The sequence below is a fragment of the Narcine bancroftii genome, chromosome 1, assembly GCF_036971445.1.
Source record: "Narcine bancroftii isolate sNarBan1 chromosome 1, sNarBan1.hap1, whole genome shotgun sequence".
NCBI lineage: Eukaryota > Metazoa > Chordata > Chondrichthyes > Torpediniformes > Narcinidae > Narcine > Narcine bancroftii.
This window is the reverse complement of record NC_091469.1, coordinates 352486494-352504331: the sequence shown is the minus strand read 5'-3', so window position 1 is coordinate 352504331 and position 17838 is coordinate 352486494. Positions and strand designations below refer to the sequence as shown.

Sequence of the window (17838 nt, the reverse complement as noted above, 5' to 3'; positions counted from 1 at the left end):
TAAATTCATCCAGTCATCCTGAGAAATACATATAGCTAAATCTTTCTCCCATTTTAATCTAGATTTATGAATATCCGGCTTAAGAATTTTATCCTGCAATAAAGCATACATCTCAGATATAAATCCCTTCTTGCCACCCTCAGTAAGTAAAATTTCAAACTTAGATTGTCTATGTAACCGTAAAGTATGTCCAAAATTATCCAACAGTAAGGCTTTAACTTGATAATAATTAAAAAAGAGTATTCGAAGATATATCACATTTCTCTTTCATTCTTTGAAAATAAATAAAATATCCTGCTTCATAACAATCTTGCACCAACTTAATGCTCTTTTGGTCCCATAAATTCATACCTGAATGCTCTTAAGAAAATGGTGATGAGCCGCCTTCTTGAGCCAGTTCAGTCCATGTGGTGATGTAACCTTCACCGGGACATTATCTTTGATGCAACTGAGTAGTTTGCTGTGGCAATTCACTTAAGAATCAGTTAAACCTATTGCCAAGGGGCTGGAGATATTTGGGGGGCCTGATCAGGCAAAGGCAACAAAACTTTTCTTCCCTTGCTCCATCATCTCCATATTACCTTTCCATTCCAGCACATCACAAACTTTGCCTTTGATTTCTCCTTCCACTCCCAGCTTCCCTGTTGCTCTGCACTTGTGAAAACAACCTGCTTCATGTCTAACTTTTTCTGGATCTGAGACAAAGTCAGTGACCTCAAGCATTAACATATGTACTGGAAGTGCTGGATACACCCAGCAGATCAGTTGACATCTGTGGGAGAGAAATAAGGTTGATTATGACTTGTCAATTAATTCTCATCAGAACTAAAAAAGTTAGAGATTTTAAAAAATCAGATTCAGGGAAAACTGCAGATCTCTAATCCTTCTAATGTGTTAAACATATAATATTTGTATAGATAACACCTTTCAGAGTATATAACATCAAATAGTTTCATCAATTATTTATACCTTCAGAATGATATTTGAAACTAGTGGCCACTGAATAGGACAGAAATGGATCTGGAAATTGCAAAGTCTTATTTAAATCAGCTCATTGAGCCATGCTTGAGTCAAACTGCGATGGCTCCATGCAAAAGACATGGTGCAATTAAGTCATGACAGAAAGAGTAATTGTCTCTAATGCAAATGAGGAGAGAGCAATTGTGCACTGAATTTTCTAATTTAGAATTCAAGGTGATTAAAGCTTTCTATATTTTGCCATAAAATCTTTTCATCAAATGAGAAAATCTTTCCACAGCATAGCAGTAACTAATATCGCTTGCTGAGGTATCCTCCTAAAAATGACTGCTGGTTATAATGAACAATGCCAATTAGCTATCCATCAAACAAGCTGCTTGAAGTACACCAAGGTTGTGACCGGAGTATATTGGGAGCCATTATTCAGTCACCATCTCTCTCATTCAGGCTATCTCGCAATGAATTAGATCATCTAATTTCCAACTATTTTGCTTGTCAAATATATTGCATCTACTCTAGATGACAGAGAGTTTCTTCATTCCTTTGTTCTTAGTTAAATGTGATGTTTGAGGCCTATATTATCTGATGCTCAATGCGGAACTGATGCCTCACTTTAGAGCATATTGTGCAAAGAAGACGCAATTAAAACACAAAAAGACACAGACACTGTGACTGAAGTGAAAACACGATGCTAGAGAAACAGTGTATTTTAAAAAGCAAATATAAAGATACATAGCCAACGTTTTGGGCTGAGCTCTTCATCAAGGTATGAACGAACTGCAGACAGTTGCCCAAACAAAATGGTGGTGGGGAGAGGTAGGGGGAGGTGCACAGTCCCACAGGCAGGAGGTAATAGATGGGACCAGCTCGGTCAGCATGAATAAGTTGGGCCAGCATCTGTCAGCAGATTTAAATACTGAGCGTGACAGAGAATAAAACGGTATTCTGTTATTCTGGAGGAAGGTGGATTTGATAAACTGTTTTTATCTTGTTCTCCAACATATATTTTTCACCCTGACCTCAACAGACTGGCACTGACCTTGATGGTTGTAAAAAGCAGTGGTGGTAGGACCACAATCTGCTCGTCTTTCAGTAACTTTGTGGTGTCACCATGGGAAAGTTTGCGAGAGGTCACTAAAATATTGAGAACAGAACTGAGGAGACCCCATTGAGGGACAGGTCTTGCAGTCATGTTAGATGTTTGTCCCTTTCCAATCTACTGTTGGCTTGTCAAGTCAAGTCGTCACCTTTATTTGTTGTTCATACCATGCTTTGCACGGTAAAGACGAAATAGTGTTTCTCCAGGACCACAGAGCAGATTTACATAAATATAAGTTAAAATATGAGGACATAGACAAGTCCACGGTACATGTAGTGATAGAGTGCAACCACCAGTAGGAGTCAGAGATGGAGTGTGTAGCATCTGGGGAATGTTGCATCTCTAGTAGATTCAAGATGGAGGCCTTCCCATGTGTATGTTTTGTTTTTAGTGCTGGTGGCTTCATTAATAAATCTGGTTGTTTTAAAAAGAAACCACATTTCTTTATTGCTATAAACATCATAGTAGTCTATCCACATGTTCTGAGAATTCAGGAGCCTGATGGCTTGGGGAAAAAACTGTTGCCCAATCTGGACATAAGGGCCCAAGTGCTATGGTACCTCTTACCAGATGGCAAAAGGGAGAAAAGTTTACATGAGGGGTGTGTGAAGTCCTTCACAATGTTTATTGCTTTCTGGGTGCATTGTGTGTTGCAGATGTCTGTCATGGTAGGAAGAGAGCCCCCCAATGATCTTTTCTGGTGACTTCACTATCCTCTGCAGGGTCTTACAATCTGAGGTGGTACAGCTTCCAAACCAGGCAGTGATGCAGTTACACAGGATGCTCTCAATACATCCTCTGTAGAATGTAGTGAGGATGGAGGGTGGGAGATGAATTTTCCTCAGCCTTCACAGGAAGTAGAGGTGCTGCTGGGCTTTCTTGGCTTTGGAGCTGGAGTTAAGGGATCAGGTGAGATTCTCCTCCAAGTGCACACCAAGGAACTTGATACTCTTGACGACTTATACGGTCTAGTTGCAACTTCACAAAACCTCCCAATATTCTTCCACATCTACCCCCATACAGAGTAGTGAAGTAATAATCAATTATCATCACTATCTCAGCCCTCTGCATCTGGTTCACACCATATCTGAGAGAGCAGTTGGGATTGCAGTTCAGATTGTACCATCTAAATCAGAAGGTACAGGTTCAAGATCCACTTCTGAGAACAAGGCACAAAAAAAACTAGTCTAGTGTTGAGAACATAAAGTTGAAGTATTAAGTCAGGGTCCCCTTTTACTTCTGCAGTAGATATAGCAAATCCCATTTATTTCAAGTAAACACCGATAGTTTGGTAATGGTGAACTAGCAGATTTTCCAAATTATTTGGATGTTGTTCCAATTAACCTCAACACTTATTCGTTCATAGTTTGTTAGATGTTACGTGATTTGATAATACATTTTCTAAATGAGTAAGGTACGTTCAGAGGGCAGAAAATGCTGGTAAAACTCCGGTGAGCCAACATCTGTGGAAAGAGAAACACTTCAGTGTATATGTACATTGTACAATATGTATGATAATAAACTCATAATTTTTCATTCAGTTAATGGTTTAGATCAAAGACAGTTCATCATACCCATAACTTTTCTGAAGTAAGGTATTCAACCTAAAACATTAACTGTTTCACAAGTATTGCCTGACTTCCTAAGTTTTTCCAGCATTTTTTGCTTTCCTTGCAAATTTCCAGCATCTGTAGTTTTCTGATATTTTTTGTAAGTTCCCACGGAGTGTTGGAACGGAAGCCCCTTGAGTTGAATGGAGTGAGTAAAAAGCTAGCAAGGCAAATATTACATGGACGAGTCAGGTGCTGTACCACTTACCAAATGATTAGATAGTAGACAATTGGATTATAACTCGATGTGAAAAAAGAACAAGAAGATGCTATTCCCATAGCCTGGTTATAATTTACCATTCAAAAATAATCTCTAAAAACATAATATTGTTTATAATCTGTTTTTTGAAATGTTATCTGTCTGCATTCTAAGAGATATGTTACAACATTTCAAATGTACAGTACTTCATTGTTTGCCAAGTGTTCAAGGTGTTGTGAAAGGCATAAGCCAATGCATTTCATACCGGTAATTCTTTAGAATTTTAGAGCATACTAAAGATTTGAAATATTTCAACTGGAACCTTAAATCAAAATATGCTGCCTGATTTCTGCAATAAATTGCAGCTTTAAGAGGGCTGCCCGGATTTTTATTTTTTGCCTCTCAATTACATTGTTTCTAAAATATTTCCTCACCTTTTTCTTTCACTTCAAAGCCTGGGAAACAAGGATTGTCCTTGAGACAGTATTCACAATCTTGGGAGCAGTGATAATTTGCTTTACATATGCATTGTGTAGCAGTCACCGAGTCCCCTTTATGGAGAATTTCAAATCTCTTCACTGTGAAGGAAACAAAATAATTTCAGGCAAAATGATAATACACGGCTGCAAGTAACTATCTCATGCAGTATTCTTGCCTCTGCATGGGGATATCTACCTCAAATTTAGCACTAACCAGAACAGTAACATTTATTGGATTAGGATTCTACTTTCAATGCAATATAAAGCAAAGATTAAATTAAAAGGAGAAGAACTGCAGGCTGATAACAGTGAGAAATTAATTAATATTAATTAATAATGATTAATTATTACAAGTAACCTCTAAATTTTGGATAAAATGGAGTTTTCTTTTAGAACACTACAGCACAGTACAGATCCTTGGCCCACGATGTTGTGTTGACTTATATATACTGTACCTTTCCCAAAAAAAACTAAACCTTTCTTACCTCATACCACTGTTTCTCTTTCATCTATCTGTCTGTCTGTCCAATAGTCTTTTAAATGCTCTTATTGTCCCAGCCTCCACCATCACCCCAGGCACCCACAACGCTGTGTAAAAAAAAACCTGTTGTCTCCCTTAAACTTTCCTCCTTCACGTTGTACAGATGTCCTCTTGTGTTTGCTACTCCTGCCCTGGGAAAAAGGTGCTGGTTGTCTACCTTATCTATGGCTCTTATAATCTTGTAGACCTCTATCAAGTTATCTCTCATCTTTCTCTCAAAAAGAAGAAAGCCCTAGCTCTGCTAACCTTGCCTCATAAGACATATATTCCTATCCAGGTAACATCCTGTTAAATCTTCTTTGCATCCTCTCCAAAGCTTCCACATCCTTACCATAATGAGATGACCAGAACTGAAGACAAAGTGTGGTCTCACCAGATTTATAGAGCTGCAATATTACCTCATGATTCCTGAACTCAATCCCCTGACTAATGAAGCCCAGCATACCATAGACCTTCTTAATTATCCTATCAACCTGCGCAGTAACCAAAATTCCTCTGTTCTTCCACACTGTTAAGTATCCCACAATTCACACTGTATTCTGCCATCAACTTTGACCTACCAAAATGAATCACCTCACACTTATCCTGATTGATCCATCTGCCATTTTTCCACTCAACTCTGCATCCTATCTATATGCAGTTGTCATCTACGACAACTTTCTACACTATGCACATCACCTCCAGCCTTCATGTCATCTGAAAACTTACTGACTCATCCCTCTAATTCTTTGTCCAGGTCATTTATAAAAACCACAAAGAGCATTGGTTCCAAAAAATATGTCTGCAGAACTCTACTAGTCACTCTCCTCCAGGCTGTATACGTTCTGTCCACTACTACTCTCTGCTTTCTGTAGGCAAGCCAATTCTGAATCCACATAGCCAAGGTTCCAAGGATCCCATACCTCATGATTTTCTGGACGTTTCCCATTGGGGTCCTTGTCAAATGCCTTAGTAAAATACAGATACTCCACATTTACCACCATATCTTCAACAATTTCTTTAGTTACCTCCTCAAAAAGCTCATTAGGCTCATGAGACATGACTTTGCCCTCACAAAGCCATGCTGTTTATCCTCAAGAAGACGGGACTTCTCTAAATGCTCGTAAATCCTATTCTTAAGAATCCTCCCCAATAGTTTGTCCACCAATGATGTAAGATTCACTGGTTTATAGTTAGCAGGAGTCTCTCAATTACCATTTTTTTTTTAAACAAGGGGACCTCATTTGCCATTCTCCAATCCTCCAGCACCTCCCCTGTGGCCAAGGAGGATGCAAAGATCATTGCCAGAGCTCCGCCCCCCTTCCCATTTCAACCTGGAGTATATCTCGTCTGTTCCCAGAGACTTATCAATCCTAATGTTTTTAAGAAGATGCAGCACTTCCTTTCTTAATCTCATGGTCCAACATATTATCTTGTTCTCTTCTGACCTCACCTTAATGAAGATCTTTTTCTCTGGTGAAACAAAGTATTTATTTTGGACCTCCCCAACCTCCTCTGCCTCCTTTATCCTTAAGCTGCCCTACCTTCACTCACATCATCCTTCTGATCTTCACGTATTCATAAGATGCCTTGGGGTTCTCCTTTATTCTACTTGCCAAGGCCTCCTCATGCCCCCCAAGTCCTTTCTCAAGTTCTTTCCTGGCTACCATATAATTTTCATGAGCCCTTCCTGGTTTTTCTTCCTTTCTATATTTAATATATGCTTCCTTCTTCCTCTTAACTGGCTGTCTCACCTGTTTTGTCAACCACGATTCCCTTTTCCTACCATCTTTTCCCTGTCTCAGTGGGACAAACATATCCGGAAACCTGTGCAAGTGGCCCCTAAACATCTGTTCCTAATTTACACTCCCTAGTACCCGCCTCGTCCCATCATAATTCGTCTTTCCCCTATTAAACACTTTCCCATGGTGTCCGCTTTCATCCTTATCGATAGCTAAACTAAAGCTCAAGTAAGCGGTTGTCACTATTACTCAAATGCTCCCGAAAGAATTGTTCCTGTCTGAGCTCCGTCAAGGCAAACAATTTCCAGGAGAACAGAGGAAACAATTCAAGGACGTGACATTTTATATGATCAACGTGTAAAATTCTTACTGGAATCATAAAAATCCCTTGCTCTAAACGATTAAAACTGGTATGGAGACCTCTCGGTGGGCACCAAGTGCTTTGGGTCGGGTTATCACCATTCATTATCCAGTACTAGATCCAGTGAGGCCTCTTTTCAAGTTGGTTGTCTACATACTGTGTCAGGAATCCTTCTTGGATACACCTGACAAATTCTGCCCCATCTACATCTCTTGCAGAAAGGAGGTGCTTGCCAATATTTGGGAGGTTGAAGTTTCCCATAACAACACACCTATTATTTCTGCATCATTGCAAAATCTGCCTATTTATCTGTTTATTTGGGGGCCTATAGACTACTCTCAATACAGTGATTACTCCCCTTCTATTTCTGATCCACAGAGTCCTCCCTTTGTGCAGTTGTGATATTATCCCTGACCAGTAATGCTTTATCCCCCACTCTTTTACCTCCCATCCTACATCTTTTAAAACATCTAAACTTTGGCACTTACCTGCTGCACTGACAATAACCACAACAGCTGAGCGAGTATAAGACAGCTTTAATAAAGTACTATGTACACTAAGAGGTCTTGTCTCTCTGCAAGACAAACCTGGAAGGCGAGACTGTAGCTCTGGACTGCTTCATTTACAAGGTCACTGGGATGACCCCTGGTGACCTAGTGATGTAATTACATATCACCACACTTGCATCAACCAATCCTGTCTTATATCAGCCATATTTCTGTAACAGTTCCTCACAAATTCACAACACATTGCATCATCACAACATATTCCACCTTCTGCTCTATTCTCTGCCATCATTTGCTGGTTCCCCCCCCACTGCCAAACTAGTTTAACCCTCAACAACAGCTCCAGCAAATCTGCCCACTAGGACATTGGTCCCTCTCTAGTTCAGGTGCAGACTATCCTTTTTGTACAGGTCTTACCTTCCTCAGAAGAGATTCTAATGATCCATAAATCTGAACCCCTGCCCCACACACCAACTTTTTAGCTACACATTCATATGCCATAACGACCTATTCCTGCCCTCACTAATGCATGGCACAGGCAGCAATACTGAGATTACCACCCTTGAAGTCCTGCTTTTCAGTTTTCCTAAGTCCCCATGTACCCTCTTTAGGATCTCATCCATACTCTTACCTATGTCATTGGTAACAAAGTGGACCATGGCATCTGGCTACTCACCCTCCCACTTCAGAATTCTTTGGACTTAATCTGAGATGTCCCTGATTCTGGCACTTGGGAGGTAACATACTATCTTGTAGTCTTGATCTTGTTCATAGAACCTCTTATCTATTTGCCTATTGAATTCCCAATCACTATAGCTCTTCTTCTCCCCCCTTTCCTTCTTAGCTGAAGAACCAGGCTCTATGCCAGAGACCTGACCACTACAATTTCTCCCTGGTTGATCTTGCCCACCCCTCCTCCCCCCACTCCCGCCATTATACAAAACATTAGACTTATTGTTGAGAGGAACATCGTGCTATGCACTGATTGCCTATTCCCCTTTCCTCTCCTAACAATCACCCAGCCACTTGCCTCTTGGGTGTGACTGTCTCCCTATAGCTTCTGTCTATCACCCTCCCCTTTCTGCCTCCCGAATGATCCAGAGTCAGGAGCTGCGGCTGGATGCACCTCTTGCAGGTGTAGTCGACAGGGACAATTGTGTTCTCCCAGATTTCCCACATCCTGCAATTGGAACATTCCACTGCCCATGTTGCCATCTCCACAACCTACTCTTTGTTAATTTGCAAAGATCTTACCTGTTATACATCCTCAGCTTTCTAAATTTTCTGAATCTTTAATCTGCTGATAATTCTCATTTCTCATTGTACCTACAGATTCAATTCCTAACTCAGCCAATCTGAACTAAATCTCACGAGTGCTCACACAGGAACTGCATGAAAGAGATATTTCACCTTTGATAAAATCTGCAGCACTGGTTGGCACTTGGGTTTTTCTCTGGGATTATGAAGGGCATGGGCATAGAGGGATTCAGAGTCAGATTTCTGCACCAAATAACCCACGAGTACAATTATAATGGTATACACAACTTGAATTTCATTGTTTGTGCCCATGTCCAGTTAGAATGATCTGGTTCTGGAGGGGAGGTTTACAGTTTACTTTTGTCCTGTTGATTAACTCCACTCCAGGGGGGATCTTGCAGGAAGTGTAATAAAATATCTTAGCAAATAATATTGGGGAAATGGTTCATGCAATGATTCAGGTTAGTTGGTTGTTGCTCTCCACTCTGTTTAGGTCTATTGTGCATCCTTTGATGAAGACCACGGTTTGTACGAACATTAAATTGTAATAAATTAGAGTAAAATTAGGGTAATCAACCTCTGGAACCTACTCTGTCATTCAATAAGATTATGGTTGATACAATCTAGGCATTTCCTGCTCTCTTCCCATACTCTTTCACTCCATGAAGTTCAAATATCTGTCTTGGAAATATCCAATGCTACTGTCTCCACATCTGTCTTGGATTATGAATTCCAAGGAATCAGGATCCTTGATGAGCAGAAATTCCTTCTCATATCCACTAAATATGCATCACATTCTGAAACCATGCCTTATAGTTCAAGATACACCTCACTGGGGAAACATTCTCACAGCATCAACCCTGTGAATCCCACTCAGTGTTGTGTTTCAATAAGACTGCTTTTCTTTCTTCCAAATTCTAATTAGTATTTGCCCAGCCTGTTCAATCTCTTGCAGGAATTACCCTAATTTACCTTCTCTGTATTCCCTCAAATGTAAGCACTTCCTTTTTAATTAAATGTGCAGTCCCAACTACATGTAGTACTTTCAGGGTCATCCCACCAGTTGCCTCAAAATGTCCTTACTCTATTTCCCTTACAAAAAAAGCCAATCTTTCATATTAATTGTTGGACCTGCATGCTGTGCAAGGACCCCTCGATTCCCTTGTACTACAAGATGTTATATTCTCACTTCACTTAAATAATAATTTGCTTTTCCATTTTCCTTCCTAAAAGGATAATTACATATTTTGCCAGATAATATTCCAAAACGTCAATGTCTTCTCCATGCACTTAAATTATACATAGCCTCCTTTCAGTCTCTTTTTCCTCCTCATCAATTCACTGATAACTGTTTTCTGAAAGAATTGTTCCTGTCTGAGCTCCATCAAGGCAAACAATTTCCAGGAGAACAGAGAAGGACGTGACATTTTATAATATGATCAACGTGTAAAATTCTTACTGGAATCTCTGAAATCATAAAAATCCCTTGCTCAAAACTATTAAAACTGACATAGAGACCTCTCAGTGCTTTGGGTCTCTCCAGTGCAATAACATACAACCATCCAAACAATCCATCTGATTTCCCCCCCCCACAACAACCTGATAAAATCCCACCAGCAGCAGACTATGTGGAAGCTGCATCAGACTAGTTTGTCACCACTGGAGTGGAAACAAGATATTCTTGACCCTAGGGGACTCCTCAAGATGTGAAGATACTGCATACTACATGTCTTGTGCTAGATTGGCAGTTAACTGTGCTCTTGAGCAAACGTTACATAGTCAAACAGGCACTTAATATGCACAGAGATAGAACAAATGGGCAAACCATACTCTTTATTCTGTGTTCTTTTCAGAATTTTCTTAAAGATTAAAAATACTTTTGTTTTTAAAGATGTGAGCATTGCCTGCATTTATTGGCTGTACTGACTTGCTAATGAAGAGGCTACTGGGCCAGTTCTGAGGACAGTGATGACTGTACCATATTGCCATGGATCTGAAGTCACACAGAGGACAGAATAGGTAAGGGAAACAAAGGTCCTTCCTGAAGGATATTATTGAACCTGATGGGTTTTTAATGACAATTTCTTGGCAGTAGTTTCACGGCCACCATGACCGACACTATTAACTTCTATTCCTGATTATTCAATGATATGAATTTCAATCCTTCAGATCATGATGGGGTTCAATTTATTCCGACAAATGATCAATGTAGGTCATTATATATATTTTTTCCACTGTTCACTTTATCACGTTAGCAACAGCTTTGTTTTGGTCCATTCTAGAAGTAGATACTAACTTTCATCACATTCGACCTGTTTCAAGCATTCTGTCTGAGAATTATTGTGGTCCAGGTACTCGCCTTCTCCACAAGGTTTGCATTCAACGGGTTTCTCCGTGGTGCATGGAGTTGAGAGATGGAAGCCTAAAATAGAGTATTCAGTGTTAACATCTGTACAACACATCTGACACAGGCACACTTTGGAAAAGGGGAACACTACTGAGAGCTGTGTATTAATATGTGCCACTTGTGTTGGAGGACATTATTAAAATGATTGGGAGTCTCACTGGTGTTGAAGCCTCGATAGTAAATGCCCATAATGCATCATGCATTACAAAATTGATACAGCATTAGAGGAATTGCAGAAGCATAGAAAGAGATGTGGTTGATGGATAGGGAGCATCAAACATGATAAAGAGTGTGATTCAATCTGGGGTAACAGCAAAACTGAGATCAGAGGTCACAATTAGGTCATTCTTGAAATGTGCGAAAGAAGAAAAAGATATTAAACAGCTTTTTACCATCAGACTGGGGCACACAAAGGATAATGTTGGAGAACAAATTCAACTTTTTAAATACAGTACAGTAACAGGCCATTTCAATCCACTACCCCGTTCCGCCCAATTACACCCAATTAACCTTTAACTCCCAGTACATTTCGAATAGTGGGAGGTGTTATGCTTGTTCTTTCAAGAAGAATGACTTTACATGGGTTTAATACTTAACCGACTTTATTTTCCTTGAGCTGTTTCAACTGACATCCAACGACAACCCCGGTTATATATCACTTTTGGTTTCCAACCAACTGCGTGCTTTGCATGCTGGGAAATATAGTTCTTATGTACATGCATAATAACACATCTTTCCCCTTTAAAAAAATCAAAAACACAAACTCAATACTATGACTACATAACAAAAGTATCTACATTCTGTGGTCAGTCTCTTTCCACCAGTTGTGTCTGATGACTTCTGGCTTCATAAAGTTGTTCAAGTTCATTCAGGGCATCTGCAAGATTCAGCTGAAGTTCAGAAATTCATGAAGAGGTTCCTGCTTATCAGCAAATTCATAAACAATAATCAGTAGCTGTTGATTTTGCTGTTGCAGTTCCTCAACATTATGATAGGTCACTAGATGCAGAGAACTCACTTCAGAGTAACTGCTTATGTCAGCAGAACTAACTTCATCTTCACGTAAAATATGATTTTCTCACGCATCTTCTAGTTCCATCAAAAGCATCTTATTCTGCTTTGAAAGATCTGACAATTGCATTTATGATTCTCCCTGTTCAATATGAAGCATGCTTATTCGCCTCATCAGTGCGCTTTTGTAAACGGCAAATTTCCTTCATGGAATCTTCTAATTTAGCTGGGATATTTGCCGCAGATTTTTGTACTTGTTCATATTCTTCATTCTGGCGCTTCAGGAGCAGAGCTTTCATCTCCACTTCTTTCACAATTTCATCCAAATATTTATCCACTCTCTTATTTTCCTGTTTGCCAATAGCAATTGATCTTGTACAACTTTGTGAGCTTCATTCCAGGCTTCAAAATCTTGGCCACAGCTGATGCAACTTCCTTTTCTGATAGTGTGGTGGTTCCTTTAAGCTTCGTAGTTGAAAAAAGATGATTTGCATTTTCCAATTCCTTACTGTGAAGAGACTGTTTTGAGTTGTTTTCTTGCATCATTTATTCTTATCCTCTAATGCAGCCATTCTTTCTTTTCGATGTAGCTGAAGTTGGTCATTAGACTCAAGCTGAGTCTCTCAATGCCTCAAACGTTCTTTTATGCTGCCATTCTGTTCTTCAGCTTTTGTCAGAGCTGCAATTCACTGGGCATGTTCAGCTTCTACTTCTGGTAATATTTCTGCTCACTTCATTGTTTGCTGCAGTTTCTGTTCAGCAAGTTCCAGACGTACCTGTTGTAGGCTACTAGCATCAAACCACATGAGGGAGAGTGCAGGTAATAGACTGGTATACAGCTAGACTTTGAGGCCTTGGTCTTGCCTCTGTACAACCCTAGGCCAGAATGAGGGGGAAGGGATTTCCCCCCCCCAGGCTTATATACAAGGTCACCAGGTGGCTCACCTGGTGACCTAGTGGTGTAACGATATCATGCATGACATACCACCACATTCACCCCCCTTAAAATATTGTGACTGACCCTCCCCCCACCCAGCCCTCTATCTCTTTGCACCCGTTCATAAGTCCAATATTTTACGCAGTTTCCTCTTCCTTCTGGACCTTCGGGGGGCCGGAGCGGGGGAGGTGGGGGATGCCAGGGCCTGGGTGTCTTGGCCCTGTCCGAGGGTATGGTGCGAGGGAGCAGGGCTTTCCGCCCATGAGGGTGTGTTCATCTGCCGCTCTTCACGCTGCTCCATGGGGGTCCACGACCCTCCTACGTTGACCGTGGTTCCTTCCTGCCGATCCTCTGGAGCCTGTGGTGCTCCTGCGTCGTCTGCCGTCCCATCCTGCCGACCTGTAGGGGTCTGTAGTTCTTCTGCACTGCCCACATCTCCTGCTAGTGCGAGGTCCCTGGTGACCTCTGAGTCTTCCTATCCATCCTCGAACGCAATGTAGGCATAGTGAGGGTTCGTGTGCCTCACTTCCACGGGCTTCACCAGCGGGTCCATCTTGTGGCGTCTGCAATGCTTGCGGAGGAGGGCCGGACCCAGCGGCATCAGCCATCTAGGCAGCAGGGTGTCTGTTGCGGCTTTCCTCGGGAAAGAAAAGATACAGTCATGTGGTGTCACATTAGTGGCAGTACACAATAAAGAGCACATAGAGTGCAGAACCTCCGGTAACACGTCTTGCCACCTTGCTACTGGTAGGTCCTTTGTTTTGAGAGTTAGCAGAACTGTCTTTCAGATGGTGGCATTGTCCCTTTCTACCTGCCCGTTCCCCCTAGGGATATAACTCATAGTGCGACTGGTCGCAATGCCTCTATCCCTAAGGTACTGTTGGACCTCGGTGCTCATGAAGGCAGCACCCCTATCCATGTGTATATAGCTAGGGTACCCACACAAACTGAATATAGATTGCAGGCACTTTATTACTGCGGCTGCGGTGACATTGGGACATGGGAAAGCAAAGGGGAACCATGAGTACTCGTCGATAGTGTTTAGGAAATAGATGTTCCTGTCGTAAGACGGGAGTGGGCCTTTGAAATCAAGGCTAAGCCGCTCAAAAGGCCTGGTAGCTTTAATTAAGGGGACACTAACTGGCCGGTGGAACTGCGATTTACACTCTGCACAGATGGGGCAACCCCTGCTTACCGTCTGTACCTCCTCCACTGAGGATGAGAGGTTTTGGGCCCTGACAAAGAGGAAGAGCCTTACGACTCCTGGGTGGCCAAGCTCGTTGTGCAAGCTCTGCAGCTGGGACATGTAATTAAGGGCCGTACAAGTGCCCCTGGACAATGCATCTGAGGGCTCATTGAGCCTCCCTAGATGGTATAGGATGTCGTAGCTGTACGTCGACAATTCTATCCAGCGCAAGATTTTATCATTCTTTATCTCCTCCCTGTTCTGGTTATCGAACATGAATGCCACAGATCATTGGCATTTACAGGCCAGAAAATGTCTCCAGTGCCGCACTGCTTCCACAATGGACTGGGCCTCCTTCTCCACTGCCGAATGTCTTACCTCGGACCCCTGGAGGGTCCACGAGAAAGAGGCCACTGGCCGCCCCTCTTGATTCAGGGTGGCTGCCAACACCACGTCTGAGGCGTCAGTCTCTACCCGAAAAGAGATAATCTCGTCAATGGATCGCAGGGTTGCCTTCGCGATCAGATCTCTGATCTCTTTGAAGGCTTTGATAGCAGCAGGGCTGAGGGGAAAAGTTGAGGCCTTGATGAGCATAATTGGGGACCCACTGCGCATAGTATGCAAACATCCCCAGACACCTCTTTAATGTCTTTTGAGAATGAGGGATGCGGGCGCATGCGGGCTGGGTCTGGGCTGATTTCCCCGTTTTGCACCACGAAGCCCAGGATTGCTAACTTCCTGGTGCTAAAGACACATTTATTCTTATTGTACGTTAGGTTGCGGTCCTATGCTGCATGAAAAAAACATTTTGAAGGTTAGCATCATGGTCAGCTTGTGAGTGGCCGCAGATCGTAACATTATCCAGGTACGGGAACATCACCTTTAAGTGGTACTCATCCACTATGCGATCCATCTCCCGCTGGAACAGGGATACCCCATTAGTGATACCAAAGGGGAGGCGGAGGAACTGGTACAACCTGCCGTTCACTTCGAAAGCCGTGTATACCCTATTGCTATTTCTAATGGGCAACTGGTGGTATGCTGCCTTGAGGTCGATAGTACAAAGAACACTTTGTTCTGGGCAATGCTGTTTACCATGTACGCGATACGCGGAAGCAGGTATGCATCCAGCTGCGTGAATTTGTTGATGGTCTGACTGTAGTCTACAACCATACGCTTCTTCTCCCTGGACTTCACTACCACTACTTGTGCTTTCCAGGGGCTGGAACTCTTTTCTATAATGTTCTGCTGCAGGAGTCTACAGACTTCTGCAATGATAAACTCCCTGTGTTTTGGGGTGTATTTCCTGCTCTTGATGGCCACCCAGGTGGGCTCTATGTTCAGGGCCGTGAGGTTGCAGTAACACTTCCTTCTAAGGATTAATGGGGGAAGTGGCCCATCATGCACCATTGTGATGCTTTTCAGATGGCACTGAAAATCCAACCCCAGCAGCACTGGAGCACAGAGGCATGGGAGTACCAGCAATTTAAACTCCTCATGCGCTGTACCCTGGATCTCCAGAGTGACCCTGCAGAAGTGGTTGATCTTAGTCACATGGTTGTTAGATGCTATAGGATCTGATGGTCACTGGGGTATAAACTCTTGGTCTATAAAGCTCTCTGTACTCCCACTATGCACCAAACAATTTACAGTAACCCCATTAACCTTAATATTAATGGTCGCGTCCAATAGGTCGTGCAGATTCACCTGATTCAGTTGTAATGAGGCCAGCCTGGCGCTTCCTCCATTCTGATAGGAGCTTTCATCCCAACCTTGATTGTAGTATTCTGTACCGAAGCCGTCATCTGATCGCTGTGTCCTCTGCTGTGTCCCAAGATGGCCGACAGCACACGTCACTCTGCTTCGTCTTGCCTGTGGAGGAAGGTGAAGATCTTTCACGCCTCTCATTTGCATGAGAGAGGGCTTTGGCAGGAGCCTTGAAGCTTCTGCATACTTTCGCATAATGCCCCTTCTTTCCACACCTCGAGCAGTCCTTCTCCTTAGTTGGACAGTAGGCTCTGGGGTGCTTTAGTTGCCCGCGAAAAATGCACTTGGAACGGTCGAAAGAGGCAGTTGATGTGGAATGTTGCCCTTATTCACCCTGCACCTCTCTCTGTAAATGGCCCATGAGTCCGGCTCAGTGTACTCTTCGAGCTCCCTCCTAGAGTCCTCCAGAGCCTCTGCAATGGTTTCAGCCTCATCTAGACTCACTGTCCCCTTTTCCAACAGCCTCTGACTTATCTCCATTGACCTGACCCCAGCTACGATTCTGTCCCTCACCAGGTCATCTGCATACTCTTGGGCAGATACTGTCTTAAAATTGCAAGCCCTTAGAAAATCCTTTAGTGCGAGTATAAAGTCTCTAACCAACTCCCCTGCTTGCTGCAACCTGGTCATCAGTCTGTGCCTGGAGTGCAGCTCACTGTTTCCCCTATTATAATGTCTTTGCAGAGTGTCTATTCCATGCCGGTATGACTTGGTGTCCTGAATTAACAAGTACGGACGATCTCCCAGCTGAGCCAGCAGAAGCATCAGCATTTCCTCCTCTGACACTTCCTCTACCCTCGCGTAATTTAAAAAACACCTATCTCTTCTTCTTTGGCTTGGCTTCGCGGACGAAGATTTATGGAGGAGGTAAACGTCCACGTCAGCTGCAGGCTCGTTTGTGGCTGACAAGTCCGATGCGGGACAGGCAGACACGGTTGCAGCGGTTGCAGGGGAAAATTGGTTGGTTGGGGTTGGGTGTTGGGTTTTTCCTCCTTTGCCTTTTGTCAGTGAGGTGGGCTCTGCGGTCTTCTTCAAAGGAGGTTGCTGCCCGCCAAACTGTGAGGCGCCAAGATGCACGGTTTGAGGCGATATCAGCCCACTGGCGGTGGTCAATGTGGCAGGCACCAAGAGATTTCTTTAGGCAGTCCTTGTACCTTTTCTTTGGTGCACCTCTGTCACAGTGGCCAGTGGAGAGCTCGCCATATAACACGATCTTGGGAAGGCGATGGTCCTCCATTCTGGAGACGTGACCCACCCAGCGCAGCTGGATCTTCAGCAGCGTGGACTCGATGTTGTCGACCTCTGCCATCTCGAGTACTTCGACGTTAGGGATGAAAGCGCTCCAATGAATGTTGAGGATGGAGCGGAGACAACGCTGGTGGAAGCGTTCTAGGAGCCATAGGTGATGCCGGTAGAGGACCCATGATTCGGAGCCGAACAGGAGTGTGGGTATGACAACGGCTCTGTATACGCTTATCTTTGTGAGGTTTTTCAGTTGGTTGTTTTTCCAGACTCTTTTGTGTAGTCTTCCAAAGGCGCTATTTGCCTTGGCGAGTCTGTTGTCAATCTCATTGTCGATCCTTGCATCTGATGAAATGGTGCAGCCGAGATAGGTAAACTGGTTGACCGTTTTGAGTTTTGCGTGCCCGATGGAGATGTTGGGGGGCTGGTAGTCATGGTGGGGAGCTGGCTGATGGAGGACCTCAGTTTTCTTCAGGCTGACTTCCAGGCCAAACATTTTGGCAGTTTCCGCAAAACAGGACGTCAAGCGCTGAAGAG

At 43.0% G+C, this 17838-nt stretch overlaps 1 protein-coding gene and 1 long non-coding RNA gene across 4 annotated transcripts in view; one reads left to right on the top strand and one right to left on the bottom strand.

Moving 5' to 3' along the window:
• LOC138749517 (uncharacterized) overlaps nt 1-17838 on the top strand; it is a 145884-nt gene that overhangs the window by 78385 nt on the left and 49661 nt on the right. For both annotated transcript variants that reach the window (XR_011348721.1, XR_011348716.1), the window contains one exon: nt 10643-10770. This is a non-coding gene — a long non-coding RNA (uncharacterized lncRNA). The remainder of the gene's footprint in view (nt 1-10642; nt 10771-17838) is intronic.
• Nucleotides 1-17838, bottom strand: part of LOC138749511 (uncharacterized) — a 92442-nt gene that overhangs the window by 39128 nt on the left and 35476 nt on the right. The window contains exons 2-4 of one of the 2 annotated variants that reach the window (XM_069910952.1): nt 16000-16164; nt 11048-11173; nt 4321-4464 (exon numbers count right to left, since the gene is read on the bottom strand). In XM_069910952.1, coding sequence (XP_069767053.1) covers nt 4321-4464; nt 11048 — 145 coding nt within the window. In that variant the 5' untranslated portion in view covers nt 11049-11173; nt 16000-16164. The remainder of the gene's footprint in view (nt 1-4320; nt 4465-11047; nt 11174-15999; nt 16165-17838) is intronic. The other variant, XM_069910942.1, reaches the window with a different exon arrangement.